Raw genomic sequence first — 22,411 nt, 5'->3', positions numbered from 1 at the left:
CATGTATGACCAACCCACAGATAACTTCATACTCAACAGGGATAAGCTAAAAGTGTTTTGCTTAAAGTCAGGAACAAGATGTCCATTTTCACCACTTATATTCAACATAGTATTGGACGTCCCAACCACAGCAATCAGACAAGAAAGAGAAACTAAAAGGCATTCAAATTGGAAAGGAAGAAGTAATACCATTGATAATTTGCAAATAGTATATACCGTACAGAGAACCTGAAAGACCCTACCAAAAAGAATTAGAGCTGAAAAATGAATTCAATAAAGAAGCAGGATACAAAATTAATATTCAGAAATTGATTGCATTTTATATACTGGTAATATTATCACAAACAAAAAATAAAACAATTCCATTTACAACTGCATCAAAATAATAATAATAAAATACCTCGGAATAAATTTAACCAAGGTGGTAAAAGATCTGTACTTGGGAAACTTTAAGATATTGAAAAAGGAAAATGAAGAATATACAAATAAATAAAAAGGCATTATCATGCTCACGGAAGAATTAACACCATTAAAATGTCCATATGACCCAAGGATATACTAACTGAAATAAAGAACGATTTATAGGAAAACAGCAGTAGAGTGGATGAAGCCAAGAATCAGATCAATGATTTGGAACATAAGGAAGCAAAAAACAACCATGCAGAACAAGAAAAAAAAAGAATCCAAAAAAAATGAGGATAGTATAAACAGCCTCTGGGACAATTTCAACTGGTCCAACACTGGCATCACAGGGTTACCAGAGGAGAAAGACCAAGAAATTGGAAATCCATCTGAAAAAAATAATGAAAGAAAACTTCTTTCATATGGTGAAGGAAATAGACATGCAAGGTCAGGAAGTAGTTCCAATCATGATGAATGCAAAGAGGCCCAGTCTAAGACACATCATAATTACCAGGACAAAGGTTAAAGGTAAAGAAAGACTCTCAAAAGCAGCGAGAAAAGAAGGTAGTTACCAGACAGGTGCTGGATGGGAGGCGTGTGGGAGAGTGGGTGAAGAGGTGAGGAGGTTAAGAAGTACACATAGGTAGTTACAGAATAGACATGGAGGTGTAAAGTACAGTTTAGGAAATAGAGTAGCCAAACAACTTATATGCATGATCCATGCGCATGAACAATGGTGGGGAGATTGCCTGACGGAGTAGGAGGCACTGGATAGAAGGGAACTAAGTGGGAAAAATCAGGACAATTGTAATAACATAATCAATAAAAATTTTTTTAAAAGGAAAAAATACAAATGACTAAAAAGTTTTTGCGTAGCAAAAGAAATCATTAACAAAATGAAAGATAACCTACTGAACTGGAAAAGATATTTGCCAATGATACATCCAATAAGAGATTAAAATCCAAAATACATAAGGAATCCATACAATTTAACACAAAAAAATAAACATACACAATCCAATTAAAAAATGGACTATAGATCTGAATAGACATTTCTCCAAAGAGGACATATAGATGTCCAATAGACATGTGAAAAAATGCTCAACACCCTTATCATCAGGGAAATACACATTAAAGACACAATAAGATATTTCTTTATATCTGTCAGAACAGCTATGTTCAGTAAATCAACAAATAAATGTTGACCCAGATGAGGAGAAAAGGAAACCTTTGTGCACTGGTGGCAGGACTGTAAATTGGTGCAGCCACTATGAAACAGTACAAAAACTCCTCAAACACTGTAAAAACAGAATGACCACATAACCCAGAAATTCCTCTTCTGGGTATTTATCCAAAAAAGCCCAAAATGCTAATTCACTTGAAAAGACATAGATGCCCACTATGTTCACGGCATCGTTATTTACAATAGCCAACACATGGAACCACCTTAAGTATCTATCCAGAGAAGAATAAAGATGTGAGATATATATATATCTCAACCCTAAAGGGAATTATGCCAATGACATAATTCAGACAGAGAAGACAACTATCATATAAGTGTGGAATCTAAAATACACAATAAATGAACAAAGAAAACAGAACAAAATCATAGATACAGAGAACTTATTAAAGATTGCCAGATGGCAGGGGGTTGGGGAGATGGGTTAAAAAAGGAAATGGATTAAGAAGTAAGAAAGTGTCAGCCATAAAATTACTCAAGGGGATCCAAAGTACATCCCCTGGAATAGAGTCAATAATATTGTAATGACTATATATGGTATCAGATGGGTACTAAACTTATGGGGGGAGAGCATTTTGTAAGGTATATAAATGTCTAATCACTGTGTTGTACAACTAAAACTAATAATACTATATGTCAACTGTAATTATAAAAAATATTTTACAAATAGAATTTAGTTCAGATTAGCGAGAGTGTCAAAAATTTATACTAAAAGTCCTAGGAGTCGTGGGCATTCGAAGAAATGATCAGACAGCGTTACGGAGAAGATAAAACGTCAGTGAGCCCTTCGTGAGGATCCTACCTGTCAATAAAAGAGTGGCATCAAATGTAAGAAAAATTAGTCTCTTTAGTCAAAGCTCCCATGTTATTAAAGACAATCACCCTTCAAAGTATTATTTATTGGAAAGAAATTTTAAAGGAATTCTTATTAATTCCTACAAGGTAAAATATGGTTCCCCTACCTCCCAAAATATATTTCCCCTTCGCTCACAAATCTCCTGGACTCCCTGACTGAAGGCAGGGGCCTACACTTACACTTAATACAACCCCCAGAGAGCCACGGAAGCAACATGAAACAATGCAGCCCCACCGTTTCTTATCAGGGAGGGTGGCTAGAAAGTCATCAAGTTGAGGTGCTTCAACTTGTTGTCCTGTCTTATCTTAACATTGAATTCTTTAACAAAGTCTCATACAGGCCACAAGGCAAGGCGTTCCAAGATGAAATTGAATTTCCATTATATAATGGTTCACCAAAACCAATGGGCAATTTCAAGAAGCCTTTAAAGAAGTAATTATGCCATGAGAGGAATCCACAAGGTCTAGACATGGCTTTCTTAGGAATACAGAGCTACTTAATCTTGGCAAGGGCAGCTGCTCTTCTTTCTGTGTTCTGGAACAAGGCACGAATTAAAGCTTTTACTTCACTGGAAGAGAATGCAGCTGCCAAAGGTCCTTTTCCATCTGCCCACCTGCAAAATAAAAGATAAAATTCTATTCCCTATTATGTCTCTGAAGTATAAGCAAGATTTAAAAATAGTTTATTTAACCCCAAATGCTTGTATAAGAAGCAATAATACAATGCAACCTTCCCCTTCTTTGTGGCTCTATCACTCAATCTCTTTGACCTCTTCTGCTTCTTGGCTCCATCCTGGTATCAGCAGAGACAGATGAAGAGAGCAAGTTAGGAAGATAAGGCTATTATCCCTGATTCTATACTCACTAAGCCCTGTTTGAACTAGATAATTATGACCACATCTTCATATGTTACACAGAATATTAGGATCTGTAACAACTTCAAAAAGTGAACCACAGACAACAAATTTCAACTGACAAAGAACTGGTATAAAAAATACATAGAGAACTCCCATAAATAAGTAATGAAATCACAAACAACCCATTAGAGTAAAGGGCAAAAAACAGGAAAAGGCATTTTACAACAGAAGAAAAATGGATGACCAATACAGGCTCAACATCATTAGAATTTAGGGGAAAGTAAATTACAATGACAATGAGCAAAAGTCACACCAATTAGCGAAAATTTAAAGTCTGATAATACCAAGTACTGGTATAAATGTGAAGTAGCCAGGATAAATTATGAAATATCTGTTTAATAGAATAGGATATAGCAGTGAAAATCATCTACAGCTACATACACCATTGTGAATGAATTTCAAAAACATAATACTGAACAAAAGAAGCAAGTTATAGGAGATTCCATTTACAGCAAACTAAAAAACAGGTAATTCTAAACTTTTTATAGTTTAGGAATATGTGCAAATGTGGTAAAACTACAAAGAAAGGCAAGGAAAAGACATGAAATTCAAGACAGTAGTTATCTCTGATCGGGAGAATTTTAGAAAGTACATGAGAGTCATCAAAGGTACTGGTAATATTTTTCTTCAGCTGGATAATAGGTGTATGAATATTTATTTTACTCTTTTTCTTTACACTGTGAGTGCATGTTATATATACTGTACTTTTTGATACGTACATTTTATAGTTTTAAAATATTTAAAGTACAAAACTGGAGGTAGTTTCTTTGGTAAAAATATTTTCTCTACTATTGATTATCCTTATATTTACTAATCTCTGGAAGAAAAAAATCACCCTAGACAGAAAAGAGAAAGAAGCTAAGATATATCACTATTATAATTTTTCTCATGACAAGAAATTAATGATCAATCTTAGGCTATAAGAGACCCCTTTAACAACAAAAGAAAAATTACCTGCTGCTCTCCGGTGTCTTACCTAAAGATGTCTCTTACTATACACTAAGAATTTGTAAATAACAAATAAATTAAACAAATTTTGTATTAAATATAAGTTAGAAGTATTTTGTTATGATTTTTTCAAGTAGAAATCTCATTTACATAATTCTAGAAAAGACCATATTTGCTGAGAAAAATTCAGACCCACCTAGTTTTAATATAATTGAGGATCTGTTAATAAACCAAACTAAAGCAGATAAATAAGCAGCTATAGGGATGGAGATGGCCCTTAATGCCTATTCAGGCAGCTCCCTATGCAAGGTATACATACCGGTTAATAATCTACCAAGACAGTAAAGGCATCCATGGGTGTGTAACTAACCCAGATCTATACTGCTCTGTATAGTATAGATGACCTCCACACACTCAGTATGATATGATACAGGCAGCATACAATTACCAGAACAGCAATGTTAACTGACCATGGTGAGATAAAACATCTACTATGTGTATGGTGCTTAATCTCTAAACCTACTGTATGCCCTGAAGAAAAACTGCTGTTCACTCAAACAGTGGTTTGAAGTTATATAATACAAACAAAAGTCACTTCTCTGTTAACATGCCAAGGCCAATGTGAAAATGCATTCATTGTTGGTTACAATGGGCAACAACTTCCATCTAGGTGTCAGAAGGTGTACTTCCTACAAATCCAAGATCCCAAAGCAACATGCTCAAGGCCACAATCATATGAAACAAGAAGTCTTATTTCATGACTGTCTATGCACACAATGCTAGACAACTTACAAAGGCCCCAACTACTGCTACTCAATATGACACTCTTTTTTGGGTACATTAAGAAATAGAGAAAATATTATAGTAACTACACATGGTAACAGATGGGTAGTAGACTTAATCAGGAAGATCACTTTGTAAATTATACAAATGTCTAATCACTATGTTGTACACCCAAAACTAATATAATACTGTATGTCAACTGTAATTGAAAAATAAAAAAAATAATCTTCCCAGGCAAATAAGGAAGGAAGGGGAAGGAAAAGGAAAGAAAAGGAAAGGAAAGGAGAAAGGAGGAGGGAGGGAGAGAGAGGAGAGGGGAGAGAGAGGGGGAGAGGGAGAGGGAGAGAGAAAAAAGGGAAGGATGGGGGGAGGGAAGGATGGGGGAAGGGAGAGAGAGAAAGAAAGGAGCAAAGCACTGCTATTAATGACACTAATACTCTTTGTATCTGTGAAAAAATATATGCCTCTACCCACCGGTCCCCAATTTCCTGCAGGCTGGCCTGTAACATCATCATCAGTTCTTTGAATGGCATCCATTTTGGCACATAGACTGGAACTTCTTCTTGATACTTCCTGTTCTTGCTTTCTTCAGACAGAGGTGCAAATACTTGGGGTCCTTCATCCATCACTGTTTTACATAAGGAATATAATCTATCACCATCTTCAGTAGAGATGTCCTGGTTTTGCACAAATGGAACACAAGAGAATAGAATTGAGTCAGTGTAGTAGGAAGGAAAGGGCAGATCTTTGGTGCATGTTGTCCAGGCAGTCAACTACAGCAAGATGTCTTCCAATCAATTTAACACATCTTATTAGACACTAGATTTCATCAAGTCTCTGATAATACTCCCGAAGCTAGAACGACACACAATATTTTCAACAGACTGCTAGTAATTTAGTTTGCCTACATGAAAGAGCCCATTTATTTCTCCAGTAAAATGCAGCAAAGTTTGCTGCAAAGCAAGGGATGTTATTACAAATAAGGGTTTAGCCAATCTCTCCTTTAGAGGAATGAGATGGATCACACACATAATCCCGCACAAGGCTGCATTTCACTTTACTAAATTATTTAATTCACTTGCAAATTAAATAACTATATGACTTCATATTTTACAATCCGTCTCAGGACTACCCAAGTTTCCCACCTCCTCACTCATAATGCTAGTTGGAGAAGCAGTATAATCATACTTTCTTACATAGATATAAAAGATAGAGATTACCAAATCTCTAGAGCAAAACAGAATTAAGACAAAACTGAAAACCAATGACAGTATAATAAGTTATACACAAAACATGAACAACTTCTCTTACCTCATACTGGGTAAAACTGAGACCTCAACAACTTTCTTAGTAAAGTGACAATCTGGGACAAGGATTGTGTGTCAAGTCTGGTGAGGCATCTAATGACTCTTACCTCTAGGGCAGTGACTCTGACAATAATCTCAGAAATTGCTGTATTGAGTAAAGTCCCCATAGCTTTGCAATATATATTCACTGGCAGGATATCCTGCCACACCAGTCCAAGTCTCTTCAGCTGATGCAGTACCTGTCAGAAGAACACAGCCATTTACACAGAACAGAAATTGTTGCAACTTCTTTCCAGATTTATATTCATCATTTGTGTGTTTATGGAATAATTATATAAAGGTGATGTAAAACGATATAGAAAATGTGTTTCTTGAATATTAAACCTTAGTGATATGCATACTATATGAAACACTGCACTAAAAAAAATAAATCATGTAGGAAAGAGAAGCATTAAGATGAAAGGTAATATTTCCAATTTCCCTAACCCAAGTTCACAGGTTAAATATTTGCTATGACAGACTCAATGACTTGTCACATTACTGAGGTGATGGAAAGGTAGCTTCCTATTGGCTTGGTGGAGCAATGGAAGGGAAAGATGGGTAAATATGACGCTAACAAGTATCCAGATTTTCCAGTGGGGGGTTGTGTGAAATTAACTGAGTTACCTGGTACAGGTTCTTTGCTATTTAAAAAATAAGGAGGGAATAACTAAAGATAAAGTACAAATTCCAGAGCTAACAAAAGAATCCCACCTGACGGATTGCTTTACTTGCTGCAGAATAGTTCTCTTCATCATCCATGTTCGAAAAGTTCCTAGCACTGGATAATCTTTCCAGAAGTTCTCCTTTCTGTGCCCGCATTTGGGCCAAAAAACACTGTGTTCCTATGATGAAAAATGAGAATAAAGAGTTCTAAAAGTTGTTCAATTACACACTGCAAAACTAGGGAGGAAGAGGACAGAAACATGTACCATGTATCTGTTCTGCTTAAAGACACTTGTTTGCTAGATAACATCATAAAGCTACCCTAAGGTTACTAAAAGCAATCACTTCTAACACATTACCTAAATCCTCCAAACCCACCCTCAGGATAGTAAGTCTTTCGAAATAGTTTGTCTAGGCTCAGAAACAAAAAAATTACTTATACAGAAAAAGCAGCTACTTATTTTTCTGAAAGATCTATATTACCTAAGAAAAATCAGGTGAAAAGCTAAGTGAGTTATATAGAGTCTCTGCTTTTCTTAGGCTATCATTATAGTAAACATACTGATTTACTCTACATTTCATTTCTTCTGATTTTCAACCCCAATAAAGCTAAGGGAGGTAGGTGGAAGAAAATGGGACTGTCTTAAGGTTTTTCAAAATAACAAGCACTGACATTAGTGAGCTCTTACCAACAATGCAAATAGAACTGTAACAATACAAATCTTATCATTCGTCATTCTATTGACATAACTCTGATTTGGTGAATTCACTGAACACCAGCAGTTTGGAGTTTGGAACTCTAATGTACCATGAAATCATGTCACAAAAAAGTAATGCTTCCGCAAAGACTGCATTCACTTTATAAAATTAAAAAACTGGAACACTTGCAAATTAAATGCCCTCCTATTTTCTAACATAGCTCAGGACCACCATCTAATTTCTAAATGCCTCACAAATTACAAAGATACCAGGCTGAGATGCTGCATAATCAATATGCTTTACTAAATTTAAGATATCAGTTACCAAGTCTCCTGAAGCCAGGTACAAGATCCACAAAAGTAGTAGTGCCATCACAAAGAATGGGGGCGAGGCGTAATCTGAACTGATGCCCAAGGGTCAGCAAGTGATGAGCAATATACATACAGTTGTTGTGGTGAATGGCAGCCAACTGGGGTAGTTTTTGAAGGTTCTCCCTAGTACAGGAAAAGGGGTAGAAAGAACAAAGAAATCACCTGTTACTGAGGTAACAGTTGTTCAAGTAACTACTCTTATAATTATTTCTAGGCTTTAATTTTTATCTATTGTATAAATGCTGGACATAACAAGATATACTCTGAATCACTCTCACTCACATTCAATCAGAGAGAAGTTGTTCTGCCTGAATGTAACCTTATCCTATAAAACCGTCCCAGTGAGTGACAAGAAAGAGTAAGGGAATTAAGATGTTTACCTGTATCAACTCTTTGTCTTAGAAACCCAGCATAGTTACACATAATAAACCCCTTGAAATTTATCTCTGATTAGTCTGTAGAAATACAGATACTTTCCCATTCTCCAAAATCCTATTTCATTTATATAATGAAGCATTTAACTATTTTTCAATCCACTAGTTTTCAAAGCTGGGTACAGATTAGAGTATGCTGGAATTTTTAAATAGATACATGTTTACGTTTCTGGCCAGGATGGGGGCATGGGTAGAAACACTTCACTTCCCCCTACAACCAAAAGGATAACAACCAACTTAAAAATAATAAACAACCAGAGCTGCCAAGAAAATGAAACTGCATGGAACTCCAGCAATCAAGGAGTCAAACATTCATTCAGGCTTGTAGGAGAGGTGGGGACAGGAGACAGGCAGCAGGATGCAGAGGACAAGGCAGTGGACCATGGAGGCAAGAAGGCAGGGTTGGCTGAATGGGAAACTAAAGACTCAAAACTAGCTGTAAAATACTGCAGGGGTGCTGCAAGGCAGGAGAAACCCATCTCACTGGAGAGTTCGTTGGACAGTGGGGCTAGAACGAAACAAGAGAGCAGCATTGTTTACTCTCTGACCCCTTCCCCACAAACAGTGGCACAATGCAGGCAAGAACACTGCCCCTCCCTGGTGAATGTCTAAGGTTTCATCCCCTAACAACTTAACAGGTATGAGGAGACAGAAATATGGCCCAAATGAAAGAACAGATCAAAACTCCAGAAAAAGAGCTAAGCAATGATGAGATAGACAACCTATCTGATGCAGAGTTCAAAACACTGGTAATCAGGATGCTCCCAGAAGTGGTTTAGTCACTAAATGAAGGAAAAAATGATGGCTACCCAAAATGAAATAAAACAAGATATATAGGGAACCAACAGTGAAAGGAAGGAAACCCGAACTCAAATCAATGATTTGGAACAAAAGGAAGAAATAAATATCCAACCAGAATGGAATGAAGAAACAAGAATTCAAAAAAATGAGGAGAGGCTTAGGAACCTCTGGAACAATTTTAAGTGCTCCAACATCCAAATCATAGGGGTGCCAGAAGAACAGCAAGAAATTATTTGAACAAATAATGAAGGAAAACTTTCCTAATCTGGAGAAGGAAATAAACTTCCAGGAAGTATTTGAAGTCATGAAAGGCAAGGATCTACATCCAAGATTACTCTATCCAGCAAAGCTTTCATTTAGAATGGAAGGGCAGATCAAGTGCTTCCCAGATAAGGTCAAGTTAAAGGAGTTCATCATCATCGAGCTCTTATTATATGAAATGTTAAATGGGCTTATCTAAGAAACAGAAGAAGATAAAAAACTATGAACAGTAAAATGAGAACAAACTCACAACTATCAACAACCAAACCCAAAAAACAAAAACAAAAACTAAGCAAACAACTAGAACGAGAACAGAACCAAAGAAATGGAGAGCACATATGAAGGATTTTCAGTGGGGACGTGAAGGGGAAGAATGACGGGGGAGGTATAGGGACTAAGAAGCATAACTGGCAGGCATAAAATAGACAGGGGGGAGTTAAGAACAGTGTAGGAAACAGACAAGTCAAAGAACTATGTATGTACAGCCCATGAACTAAGGAGGGGAATGTTGGAGGGCGTGGGGTGCAAGGCGGAGGGGGGATAGAGGAGAGGAAAAAAACTGGGAAAACGGTGATAGCATAATCAATAAAATATACTTAAAGAAATAGATACATGTTTAGACTTCACCCCATACAAATTAAATCACAACCTCTGAGTGAAGCCAGGGCATTCATATTTTAAATCTTCCCAGGTAATTTTACTTCCCATATAGTATCGAAAATCACCCTTCTAAATCTTCTACACATTTTGGTCTCCTACTCAACTAGAGAAGAGATCTTATGTTTCTGCTGTATATCTTCTAAGCAGTCCTTCAACTAATACTTCCTAGTCTGCTGATTTAATTAATGTTAGGCTAAATATACAATGTCAGAAACTAATAATCTTAAGACAGTTGTCCTCATTTTCAGCTATACATCAGAACAATTTATAAGGCTTTAAAAAACCACAGAGGTGTGTATCTTAAACCAGACCTATAAATCAAAATTGCTAGAGGTAGGATCTAGGCAAATATATATCTTCTTAAAGCTTCATAAGCGATTCTAAAATACTGGCAAAGCTGAGAACTCTAGTCTAAACCAGTGGTTTTCACAGTGTGGTCCCCTGACAAGCAACATCAGCATCACCTGGAAATGTTTAAAATTCCAGACTTTATTTCAGTCCTACTGCATCCAAGAAATCTTGGGCACGGGATCTAGCAATCTGTATTTTAACAATGCTTCCTGCTAATTATGATGCATACTCAAGTTTGTAAACCACTGGTCCAGCACAAAGTTCCAATATCATACAAAAATCAATCTAAATTCATACCACTGTGAAAAATTTCTAATCATAGAACTTCTAAGCGAACATGTCTAAGAATGTGGCTATTAGCTGACCCAAAGATGTTTCCCCTTTTCCTTTACTTGACTAAGTAGAAAGTAAATAAAAAATTTTAAAGCACAGCCAAGAAAATATAAATAAAAATAAGGTTCATAATAAATAAGCTTTCCTTTATTTATTTTACTTTTTAAAAAATATTTTATTTATTTATTTTTAGAGAAGGGAAAGGAGATGGGAGGGTAAGAAACATCCATGTGTGGTTGCCTCTCGCACACCCCTACTGGGGACCTGGCCTGCAACCCAGGCATGTGCCCTGGCTGGGAATGCAACCAGCAACCTTTTGGTTTGCAGGCCAGTACTCAATCCACTGAGCCACACCAGCCAGGGCAAGCTTTCTTTTATTTAAAAAGAAAAAAAACAAAAAACCTGATGTGCCTGCTTAAAAACATCTCAAATGTGGAAAATCTGAAGTAAAAATATCACGAATAATCAACTAGTTTCTTTAAAACCAAAATCCTCCAGGAAGAATAGCTTTGCTGACATAACATTTAAAACATTTATAAGACATGCAAAACACTTAATGTATATAACAGAAAGAGTTCTTGGAGGCTTAAAGCTATGAGTAACTTTTGAGATTCATATTAAAAGAAACTTTTAAAAATCCAAGACATTAAGTATATACTCCCTAAGATAGCTAGGAAGAGTGGCTGATCATATTTGACTGTTCATTGGCAATCCCTTGTGGAAGAAAGTCTACAAAGCCAAGAAAAAAATCTAATATGCTTACTAGATAGCTATATGGAGTGATGGTCTCTTTGTTTTGTAGCCAAATAAAGTGAGGTAGATCTGAAAACATCTACCATAAAAAACAGGGTCAAGTTCTTTTGAGTTTTTACATTTCTATCACCCATTATATTGTAACATTATAGTACCCTTATTAACTTATCAATAAATGACCTGTGTCCTTTAAACATGTATTTTAAATGGTTTACTGCATTTCACTGTAAAAATTTTAGTAACCAAAATATCTTTGGTGGGAGTATAAAGATTATTGGTTTTAACATGACTTACAAACATTTTAGAAATACAACATTCTACAGAAATAATATATAGTGGCACTTACTTATGATATGTTGGTACAACATCATGGAACAAATGGAAGATATTTCTTACTGAGTAGAAAAGTTGAACAGCACTAAAAAGAAAAGAGTTTCAATAGAAATGCATAAGGATATACTGGAAATGAGAAAAAAATTCAAACTAAGTGCACCTTAAGTGAGAGTCATCAGCCAAAACTGTAATTTGAGAGAATACCTGCCTTGACCGCTGCTGAAAACACCATTAATGTAGATGGAAATACAGGGTCCGGCAAAAATAACACCTCCTTCTTTATTACAAAACCTTTTATTACAAACTCATAAACATGTAATTCTGTAACACAACAATATCACCACAGTCACCAAATTCAAGCACACCATATGACATTTTAGGTGAAACATTCAAATTAAAACTATAAATTATTATACCTATAATTAATACCTTACTAACCACACTCGAGCAAGCGTTACTTCTGCCTGACCCTATATATTCTCAACCAGTATTTACTAACTAGACTGCAGTCCTAGAAACCTAGACCCCTGAATAATTTTAAGAATAGCAGCATTCAACCCAAAGCCTTGTTTTCTGCCAGTACCCAGAGTATCCTTTCAGTAACAAATGGAGCTAAGCCTCAAGTAAATGTTACCTACTCACTGCCGCACTCTGCAAAGGGCAAGATATCAATAAAGGCATTCACTTGGTTCTTTTAGAATCAGTCTGACTTTCAGCTTTCACCTTTTCTCCTTCTTACCTCAATGCAAGGAGAGGAGTCAACATTTCTAGAATAGAATTTAACCTCAAGCTTTTTACCCTTTATATCTGGCCTTAAAATACCTAAAGATTATTATTAAAATGCACTTAGAAAGAGCTAATATAAGGTTTGTATACTTACTTCTACATAAGAGTATCTTAAACTATGTACGGGAATTTCACAAACATTTAGGAAAGTAAGTTATAGTTATTATACCCCAACACACTGTTACTGCTTGATTACTGTAATAACTGTTTATATCGTTGTATTTCTGCTGCATATATTGTTCTTTGAGGTTTAATAATAGAGAAGTGGGTTACTGCAGAATAGTTGTATTTTTGTTTGTCCTGTTACAAACTATTTCTTTTAGCGAATGATTGCCCACAGATATTCATTATACAAAAATATCATTGGGTATTCTGTATTCTCAAATAGTTTAGAAAATATTGTCCTGCATACCTAACTTCTTATCTGGTATATTTCAGGTGAATGCCATGTGAAGACATAGTCAGTCCTATATGTATTTTGCCAAAGCAGTATATACTTCCTTTACATGTATTTTTCTTCCTACTTATATTAAAACTGGGTAAACTTGTGAATATAATGATTCATTCAAGTCATAGAATTATCTTGGTAAACATTCTTGGTATCTTTCTAGAGCAGAATAAAATTAAGAGGTTGTTTACATGTTGAGGTAAAAACTGAAACTCTGAAAGCCCATCTTAAGATGCAATTTGATTAAGCCCAGCCCTAGCTCAAAGTGTTTTGACTCTTACAATGAGAAGTAAAAAACTGCTACACACAGATACAAACTAAAGAGGCTTTTGTAAATCTGTTCCTCAATCAACTTGGGCTATAGCCTGCCATTTCCTCTTCAATTTAGTACAAGAGTAGGAAGGAGTTTGTTTACAAGAAGAGATTCTGTGGAATAGAGTTTGGGGTGATCTTTGGTACATTCCATCCTCTACTTTCTAACTTCGGCAGCCCAACAAACTATTACTACTTCAGAAAATAAACACTTAAAATGTAAGTTAATTAAGGCCCTGGCCCCGTAGCTCAGTTGGTTAGTGCGTTGCCCCAATACACCAATATTGCAGGTTCCATCCCCAGTCAGGACATTATAAGAATCAACCAATGAATGCACAAGTAAGTAGAACAACAAATCGATGTTTTTTTCTCTCTCTCCCCCTTCCTCTCTCTCTAAAATCAATTTGAAGAAACATAAATTAATTAGGCCTATATTTCAAAAGGTAAAAAAAAAATGTTAAGATAAAGGGCTACAGTAAGCTGGAGTAGATGATACAACTACTATTACCACTACCACCAACAATAAAAAACATGTATTAATCATTTTCCAAATAGCATTCTAAGTTCCTTACAAATGCTTTCTCATGTAATATCATTCAATACAAACAATAAACAAAAATTAAAGAGCTTTTTGTTAAAAATAATTAATAATTTTTAACATCTAAGAAATCCCTTAGTCCATCCATATACATGCTTCTATTTCTTATACCTTGCTGTAAGATGTATATTTCTGTCAAGAAAAGTTAATTACCAGTATATATGTGTGCTGTGCTGTTGTTTTAGGAAAAAAAAAATTAACCAAGGGGATAAGAAAACTCAAAAGATTCTAACTAGTTTTTTTAATAAATGGCTATTTAGATACCCATTTAACCAAGTCACTGCCATTTCCACACTACTCAGAACTCTTACCATTGATCACTGCTGGTTGTGGCCTCCAGTAAAGTCTGATAGGCAAGTTCCATTAATTTCTTCACAGATTCACTGATACGGCATGTGGGCAAAGAAAAGGAATGTTGGTCCAATGTATTTTCAGGCTGTAAATTCACCACTTCATTGTACTGAGTTGTGGACATTTTCTGTACTTGTAGCTTGTCATCCTCATCAGGGGTAGGTAAGTCAGGCACACTAATCTTAGAATCAGGAGTAATCTAAGATTCAAACATAGAAATGTAGAAAACACACTATCCTCAGAGTAACTCAAATGCAAGCATACAGTGAGGAGTAAGGTACTGGTTGCTTCCACAATGATAATAAAGCTGTGGCTCTACAGAGTATTTAAAAGACTTGAGTACATATGGCAGTATTTTAATAACTGCTTAATCTTGGGTTGAGAGCATGTCACAAGAAATAAGCAATCCCCTTTACTATTTACTACCATTCTCCAATTCTGTGTGCTGCTAATCTCGTTGAAAACAGCAAAGCTGTGATACAGGCCCAAAATTTCAGGTAAACGAAAGAGCCTTCCAAAATCACCTTTCTCAGACTAAGCTATTAAATTTTTGTAAACCAGTACAATTTTGCATTCTTAAAATTAAACAAATTATTTCCCACCAGAAACGTGTTAGTACAAGGCAAAGACATAACTCATTCGGGCTAACATATCCTTCCTTTAATAATTCCAAGTCAAAGCAAAACAAGCCTCACTAACATTTACACACAGTGAAACTTTCCAGACTTAGTCAAGGCTGAAGGAATACTTGGATGCCTGTCCGAAAACATCATTGATATTTTTTACCCTAACTTTTGACAAAGTCATTTAATCTCTCTGGACCTCAATTTTTCTCATCATGCCAGGAAGAGAAATTGTATTGCAATAATGGTTTTCAAACATTGCTCCTTAAAGATGCCTCAGGGGCCAAAAAAAGAAGAGATTAAACAGGTAGAAGCCGCAGGTTCCCTAAACCCACTGCAAGAAGTGTGGCTCTGCTCTACACACACTGGACCTCTATAGAAAATTTGATAGAAAAAGTTGTCTAATAGAAATGTTTAAGTCGTCAGACTTGCCTTCCTAATCTGTAAAATGCCATACTATCTACTTCATAGAAATGTTATCAAGTTTAAATAGGAATATAAATGTCAGGGACCTAGCAGTCAAAATTATAGTTAAGATTAGAATGCAGAAGAAAAAATGTAACTATAGATGCTTAGGAAAGTGCTAATGTTTGTCTGAAAACTAGTGGACCCAGCATACACATGACTCAAAATGACTTCACAAGGAGGGTGAGAGAAGCCCAAGACGCAAGAATGTAAGAATATGATACCTATCAAGTTAAAATGTAAAAACAAAACAACAACAAAACACAACTTTAGATCTTTTGTGAAAATACTGGGTACACATAGGGAATTGTCTCAGAGAAAAATTAGATAAAGACTATAAAAGGTAAATGAAATTAAAATGATTTATGAAAAAAAGGAAGACGAGCTTTTCAAAGTTGGCAGTTTCAAAGATCTAATTCCAGGGCATAAACGCCAAGGGAAAGAACCAGGTTAGAATCTAGAGCAAAGGTTCTCTACTGAGAACAAATTTTGCCCTCCAGGAAATACCTGGCAGTGTCTGGAGACATTTTTGGTTTTCACAACTGGGAGAGGTGCTACTGGCGTCTGTGAGTAGAGGTTACAGGTGCTACTAAAATTCCTACAGACCAACCTCCCTACAGCAAAGAATTATCTGTCCCCAAATATCAACAGTGCCACTGTTGAGAAACCCTGATCTAGAAGAAAATAACTATTAGAATCTGGGTACTCAGAAAAAAAGTGTAGTTGTAAAGAATGTCAGAATTACTTGAATAGAGAGTTCGAAAGTTTTCTAATTCAATTCTGTCATGTTACTGAAAAGAAAAATGAGGTCCAACAATGTTAAAATATTTAGCTCAGTCACAGAGCAATACAGTAACAATTCTCCTATCAAGGACTTATGACACAGGCAAATACATTAATTAATACGTTAATTAATTTACCAAATACCGACTGAGCACTTAAGTACATAGTAGTATGCACCAGGGGTTTTCTTAGTGCTAGAGATACACAGTAAAGAAAAGGCTCAAACTCTACCCTTCTGGAGCTTATTATCTAGAGAGGGAGAAATAATAATTCCTAGAGAATGTTCATTGACAAGCAATACAAAGAAAAATAAAGCAAGGAAGGAGTACAGGAAATAGGGAGAGGTCCCAATTTTAAAAAGACTGGTTAGGAAAGGGAGCGAACGTTGTAGGGCTTGTGGTAAAAATGTCCCAAGTACAGGGAATAACAGGTTCAAAGGCTCTGAACCAAGTGGTCCCAGCAAATTCAGGGAAGAGCAATGAGAAAAGAATATAGCAGAACGCAGAGTTAGAGAGGCAACGAGGCGACCGATCGCATAAGGCCTTATAGGATATTATAAGCCTACTGGGTCTTTCTCTGAGATGGGAAGCCACTGGATATTTATGTTTAAAAAAAACGCACAGCACAATTACTGGTAATAAGTAGTTCAAGTCCTTAATCCAAAATTACCTCAAAAGGCATTAATATATATGCCCTCAATTGACCAACTACATATTGTGCTGAAGTGGACACAGCACCAGGGTACCCCAAGAAAAATGGGAGGAAAGCAGAGAAGGGACAGAGGGACAAAGAGCCTGGGACCAGCAGTGACAGAGAGAAAGAGCAGAGAAATTTTCTAGTAAGAGGTTACCTTAGTCTATGTGTTGCTTTAACCTAATAATACCTTACATTTACCAAAAATTTCACATATGTAGAGATGAAAAGAAGAACAGAAGAAAACACACAGAATTATCTAAGATCAATGGAGTAAATTCCCCCCAGTGCAAATTAATCAGCCCATTAACTTTGCAGATAATTTGTTTACACTCTAAACAGATCACATATTTTTTGTCTGTTTTATCATTTTAACTTCAAAATGACTCTATTAACCTAAAAGATGAAATCAACATTTTCACAATAGGATATGATCTCTGGACATAAAGAATACTTAATTATACCTGTTGAAAAATTATGTACTAAAACTTCAAGTTAAAAAGTCAAGAAAAACCTATAGGTTGACATTTTATCTAATTTCAACAATAGTAATCCCTCACATTTATGTAGACTTTTTCAATTTATACAATGTTTTCATGTGCATTATCTTATCTGGACCTGATAGTACCTCATGAAAGAGGTAAATGTTAGGACCACTCTAACAGTGAGAAAACTAATATGCAGAAGATTAATAACTCCCTCAGGGAGCTCAGCAATTGCAATGCTCTCTTCCGGTCTACCAAATTCATATAAAAAATGAGTTGCTTCCTTAACATAATGTAACGCACTACAACTCCAATACCTTCACAGTGTTGTGAATTTCAGAGGTCATGAGGTTTCTAGCTGCCACAATCACATCCTGACACTTCTTGTTAGCAAAATGAGAATTGATATTACGAGCATATTTCAGCAAATCAGTAGTATCTCCTTTTAAAAACCTCATCTCCTTTAAGGCATTTTCAAATTCTTCAGTGGATTGTATAATCTGAGAAAAACAAGAAAAAAAGAGAATGATATACATACCATCCATTTTAATATTAAAATATCAAATCCAGTGTACAGAAAAAAACAAGGACCAAAAGGTCATTTAAGTTTTAGAACAAACCAGCAATTACAAAGTACAAAACTATTATACATTTTTCCTGCCTTACATTCATTAGAAAGAAGATCTTCAATAGAAATCTCTGATTCTACTTGATAAGGTACAAAGACCTTTAAAAATAAATACACTTATTTTAGTGTTCAAGGAAACACTAAAAAGAAACAAAAAAGTGTTACATAGTAACTATTATTGCTGATACACGTATAAATAAAATACACGTATAAATAAAAGGATAACTGTTTTTCAAAACTTGTTACTAAAGAAAATATACTTAGTATAAATATGATACTTCCCAGTCAAATGGTAGGAAGCCAGAAGGAAAAAAGTGATGGGGAATTTGCTTCTATTCCTTATTAATAATTTTCTTAGAAATGTTACTAAAGAGCAAAAGGTCTCAGAAAAAAAAAAGATACCATTAAGAACATACGGTCTCTTAAAACCTCTGTGATATCTCTTCTCTTACCTCCTCATATTGCTGTAACTTGCTGCTATTTGTTGGGATAGAATAAACCAAACAGTTTTTAATGAGGCACTCAGACAAGTCCTCCCAGATCACGTCACCAAGCATCTCAGCCAGTATGATCTTAGATGTTTTTTCATTTTCTAGATCAGTATCGAGAGGCGAATCTGAATTGAAAAGAAAAAGTTTTAAACAAGAAACTTCTCACAGTCTAAATTATTACCAAGTTCCCTAGTTTTCTAGAATTCTTTAATCGTAAGATGATGGGGAAGAAAATGGCATAAATAATTCTACAGCTATCTTAACTGACTGCATGGAGAACAAAGCATGACATACAATTATGATTTTACTTTCACTGCTCAAATGAATTGTCCGTCTGCACCGTATTACTGCCTATACTCTGGAACAATGAAGTATTAACCATCTACATTATAATCATTTACTGCTGCTCTACTGATCTGATTACATGACAAGTAATGTAATCAGTAATGTAATGGAACTCAGTTCTGCAAATGAAGTTGAAACTACTTTAGAATAAAATCTCAGTTTTTTAATAATAAAGAAACATACTTTTTTCATCTGTGCATAGGAACTGAGTGTTTATCCTATGTAATATACCAATAAACACCTTCCTTATAGCATATCTAGCAAACAGAATACTTCAATACCTCTTCTGAATAGTATACCTTACGTGGCAGTTTTTTCCAACACATGTTGACAGAATTATATTAAGAATATTCTATTATATTCAGAAATGTAATACTTATCTTCAAGATTTTCTTGGAACAAAAGTAATGCTGAACAAATATTCAATGATCAGAAATGGTAATGTTTTCTGAGATCATACTGCACGTGAAGTTCCATGGAAAGAAAAAGCTTATTTGTAACCTCGCTACCCAGATACAAGAACTGATATTGAAATTAAACCTTTTCATAATATAAATCAATATATAATTTTTCTAACAAAATTCAAAATACTAAGATTTTAACTGTAGATTGGTTGCTAAAAATACCAAAAAAATTTGAAGAAATAAGTTTTATTTTTTTTAAAATGAATTTAAAGGTGTTTTGCTGATTTGATAAATTTAGGTTTTTAAAAATGTATGCAAAACCATTTTGAATTCCATATTAATAGTAGTGATTTGATAGATAGGGGTTAGTGAATTTACTTAACTCGGTCATAGTTTTGAAGCTGATATGCTTTTGCTTCCAAGTTATATTAATTCATTTTAAAAAGATGAGCCAACTTTGTTGATATAGGTGAGAATATTAAAGGAAAATAATTCTTTTGGTACTCAATACAGCTATTGAAAAATTTTCAGTATGTTTGGAACAACTTGGATATAGAACGTACTTTTTCAACTGTAAATTTTATAACATCTAAATACAGATCAGTTATTTATAAGTATAAAATATCAAATTTGGAAGTTTATTAAAAATGTAAAATATCTCAGTAATTTTTATAGTGATTTATATTGAAATGATATTTTGGATATATTGGGCTAAATAAAATATATTATTAAATTATAAGCTCCTGTTTCATTTAACATTTTTTAATGTGGTCACTAGAAATTTTTAAATTACATTATGTACCTTGCATTTTATTTCTATTAGACAATGCTAATCTACATCATAGACCCTGAATGCAGCTACCATCTTAGTCAAGTGGCACAAGCAGCTGGTACACTGCCTTGTTCTATAAAGATCTGTTGAATGGATATATGCATACATACCAACAAAGAAACAGTTTGTATAATACATAAGTGTGAACACACTATATAAACCATTCTGTACCTTTTCCCCCTTAAGATCATATCATAAACATTTCATCAAACTATTAAAAAGTATTATATTCCTCTGTTGCTCAGTTTGTTATTAGTAAAGAGCACTACACTCTGGCATAATTTTCCATAACTAATGGCGTAACATGCTAGCATAATGAACTGTTTGATAGCTTTCTTATGCTGAATCATTTTTGCATTTCTAAAATAAACCCTTAGTGTCACTGTGTCTTTTTTAAAGGTATTATTAGATTTAATTTACATTTTTTATGTTTGCATTTATAAGTCACAAGTAAAATCATTCTATAGTGTTCTATCTATGAATAAGCTACCATTATCATATTTTGTGTTAAGTTTATGCCTGTTTTTAAAAATTTCATTAGGGTACTTCTCATCTTTTTCTAGAAAATCATGGGAAAAGCAACACATGCTTGTTGTGACAAGACCAACCAACACCACTAAGGTTTGTTAAAGAAAAAACCCAAATTTACTCTCTTCTTTACTTGCCCAAGTGACCGATTTTAAGATTGGTTGATTATTTCTCCTCTCTCAGTTTCATACCAAAAAATAAACAAACCAACTTGCCAAATGCACGTACACACACACATACACAGACATTTGATTCGGACTAACCTGTGTTCCACCCCCAGTTCATATACTGAAGCCCTAACCCTCAATATGACTACATTTGGAGACAGGGCCTAACCTTTAAAGAAGTAATTAAGGTTAGATAAGATCCTAAGGGTGGGGCTCTAATCCAATATGACTAGTGTCCTCATAAGGAAAGGAAAAGACACCAGCAATATGCAGCAGAGGAAAGACCACGTGTAGACACAGTGAGACTTTCTGCAAGGCAAGGGTAGAGAGCCCAGGAGAAACAAAACTTGCCAACACTTTAGTCTTGAACTTCCAGTTTCCAAAACTGTGAGAAAATAAATTTCTGTTGTTTAACCCACATAGCCTGTGGTATTTTGTATGGCTTCTCTAACAAACTAATACATTACTCATAAAAGGGGTTGTTTTCTTCTCAATAAAAACAGCCTCATGTCACAGATTTTATACTTAACTTTTATCACTTAAAAACAGATCGTGGCCCCTGGCTGGTGTAGCTCAGTGGATTGAGCGTGGGCCTGCGAACCAAAGGTTCACAGTTCAATTACCAGTCAGGGCACATGCCTGGGTTGCAGGCCAGTTCCCAGCCAGGGATGCATAAGGAGGCAACCATACATTGATATTTCTCTCCCTCTCTCCTTCCCTTCCCCTCTAAAGATAAATAAATAAAATCTTAAAAAAAAAAACACCAGATCATGGACCCCTTAATAACATATTTTCAGACCATAAGATGCACCTAGGTTTTAGAGGAAAATAGGAAAAAAAATTTTGAAGCAAACAATGTGGTAAAATATTTAATAACATAAATAATATTTCACCAGTGTAAATGTAAACAGAACTCAACAGCAGCATAAACAACCATTATTCCTCCAAAATGGGGGGTGGGGGGCATGGTGCATCTTCTAGTTCAAAAAATATGGTATATCTAGCTCTACTTCATTTCTTTTTAATAGCTGCATAATATCCCACAGAATGGCTCAACCATACATTACACACCCATTCCTCAAACAATGCACATTCCAGTGTGCAAGTGTATACACTACACATACATACAAACATATATACTGTTGGTATCACTTCTGTAACAAATGAGAAAGTGGGATACCTGGGTAAAAGAAATGTACGTTTTAAATTTCATTATATAGCTTCAGATTGCTCTCTAACAAACTCACAAAAAGCAGACTACCTTTCTACAAATTTCTCATCAGAAGTGTCTGACTTCTGATCAGAAGAGCTCTATCTTT

At 35.1% G+C, this 22,411-nt stretch overlaps 1 protein-coding gene across 1 annotated transcript in view; it reads right to left on the bottom strand.

The window, feature by feature from the left end:
- Positions 1-429: 429 nt before the first annotated feature.
- Positions 430-22,411, bottom strand: part of ZW10 (zw10 kinetochore protein) — a 36,586-nt gene continuing 14,604 nt past the window's right edge. Inside the window, exons 8-16 of the mRNA XM_037151325.2 lie at positions 18,778-18,941; positions 18,015-18,197; positions 14,609-14,847; positions 12,167-12,238; positions 8,181-8,350; positions 7,206-7,336; positions 6,560-6,691; positions 5,620-5,822; positions 430-3,111 (exon numbers count right to left, since the gene is read on the bottom strand). Of these exons, the coding sequence (XP_037007220.2) occupies positions 2,991-3,111; positions 5,620-5,822; positions 6,560-6,691; positions 7,206-7,336; positions 8,181-8,350; positions 12,167-12,238; positions 14,609-14,847; positions 18,015-18,197; positions 18,778-18,941 (1,415 nt within the window). The 3' untranslated portion in view covers positions 430-2,990. The remainder of the gene's footprint in view (positions 3,112-5,619; positions 5,823-6,559; positions 6,692-7,205; positions 7,337-8,180; positions 8,351-12,166; positions 12,239-14,608; positions 14,848-18,014; positions 18,198-18,777; positions 18,942-22,411) is intronic.

This window comes from Artibeus jamaicensis, unplaced genomic scaffold (assembly GCF_021234435.1).
Source record: "Artibeus jamaicensis isolate MK-2021 breed Jamaican fruit bat unplaced genomic scaffold, CSHL_Jam_final contig_585, whole genome shotgun sequence".
In the NCBI taxonomy this organism is placed as follows: domain Eukaryota; kingdom Metazoa; phylum Chordata; class Mammalia; order Chiroptera; family Phyllostomidae; genus Artibeus; species Artibeus jamaicensis.
This window is presented reverse-complemented; position numbering and strand designations above follow the sequence as displayed.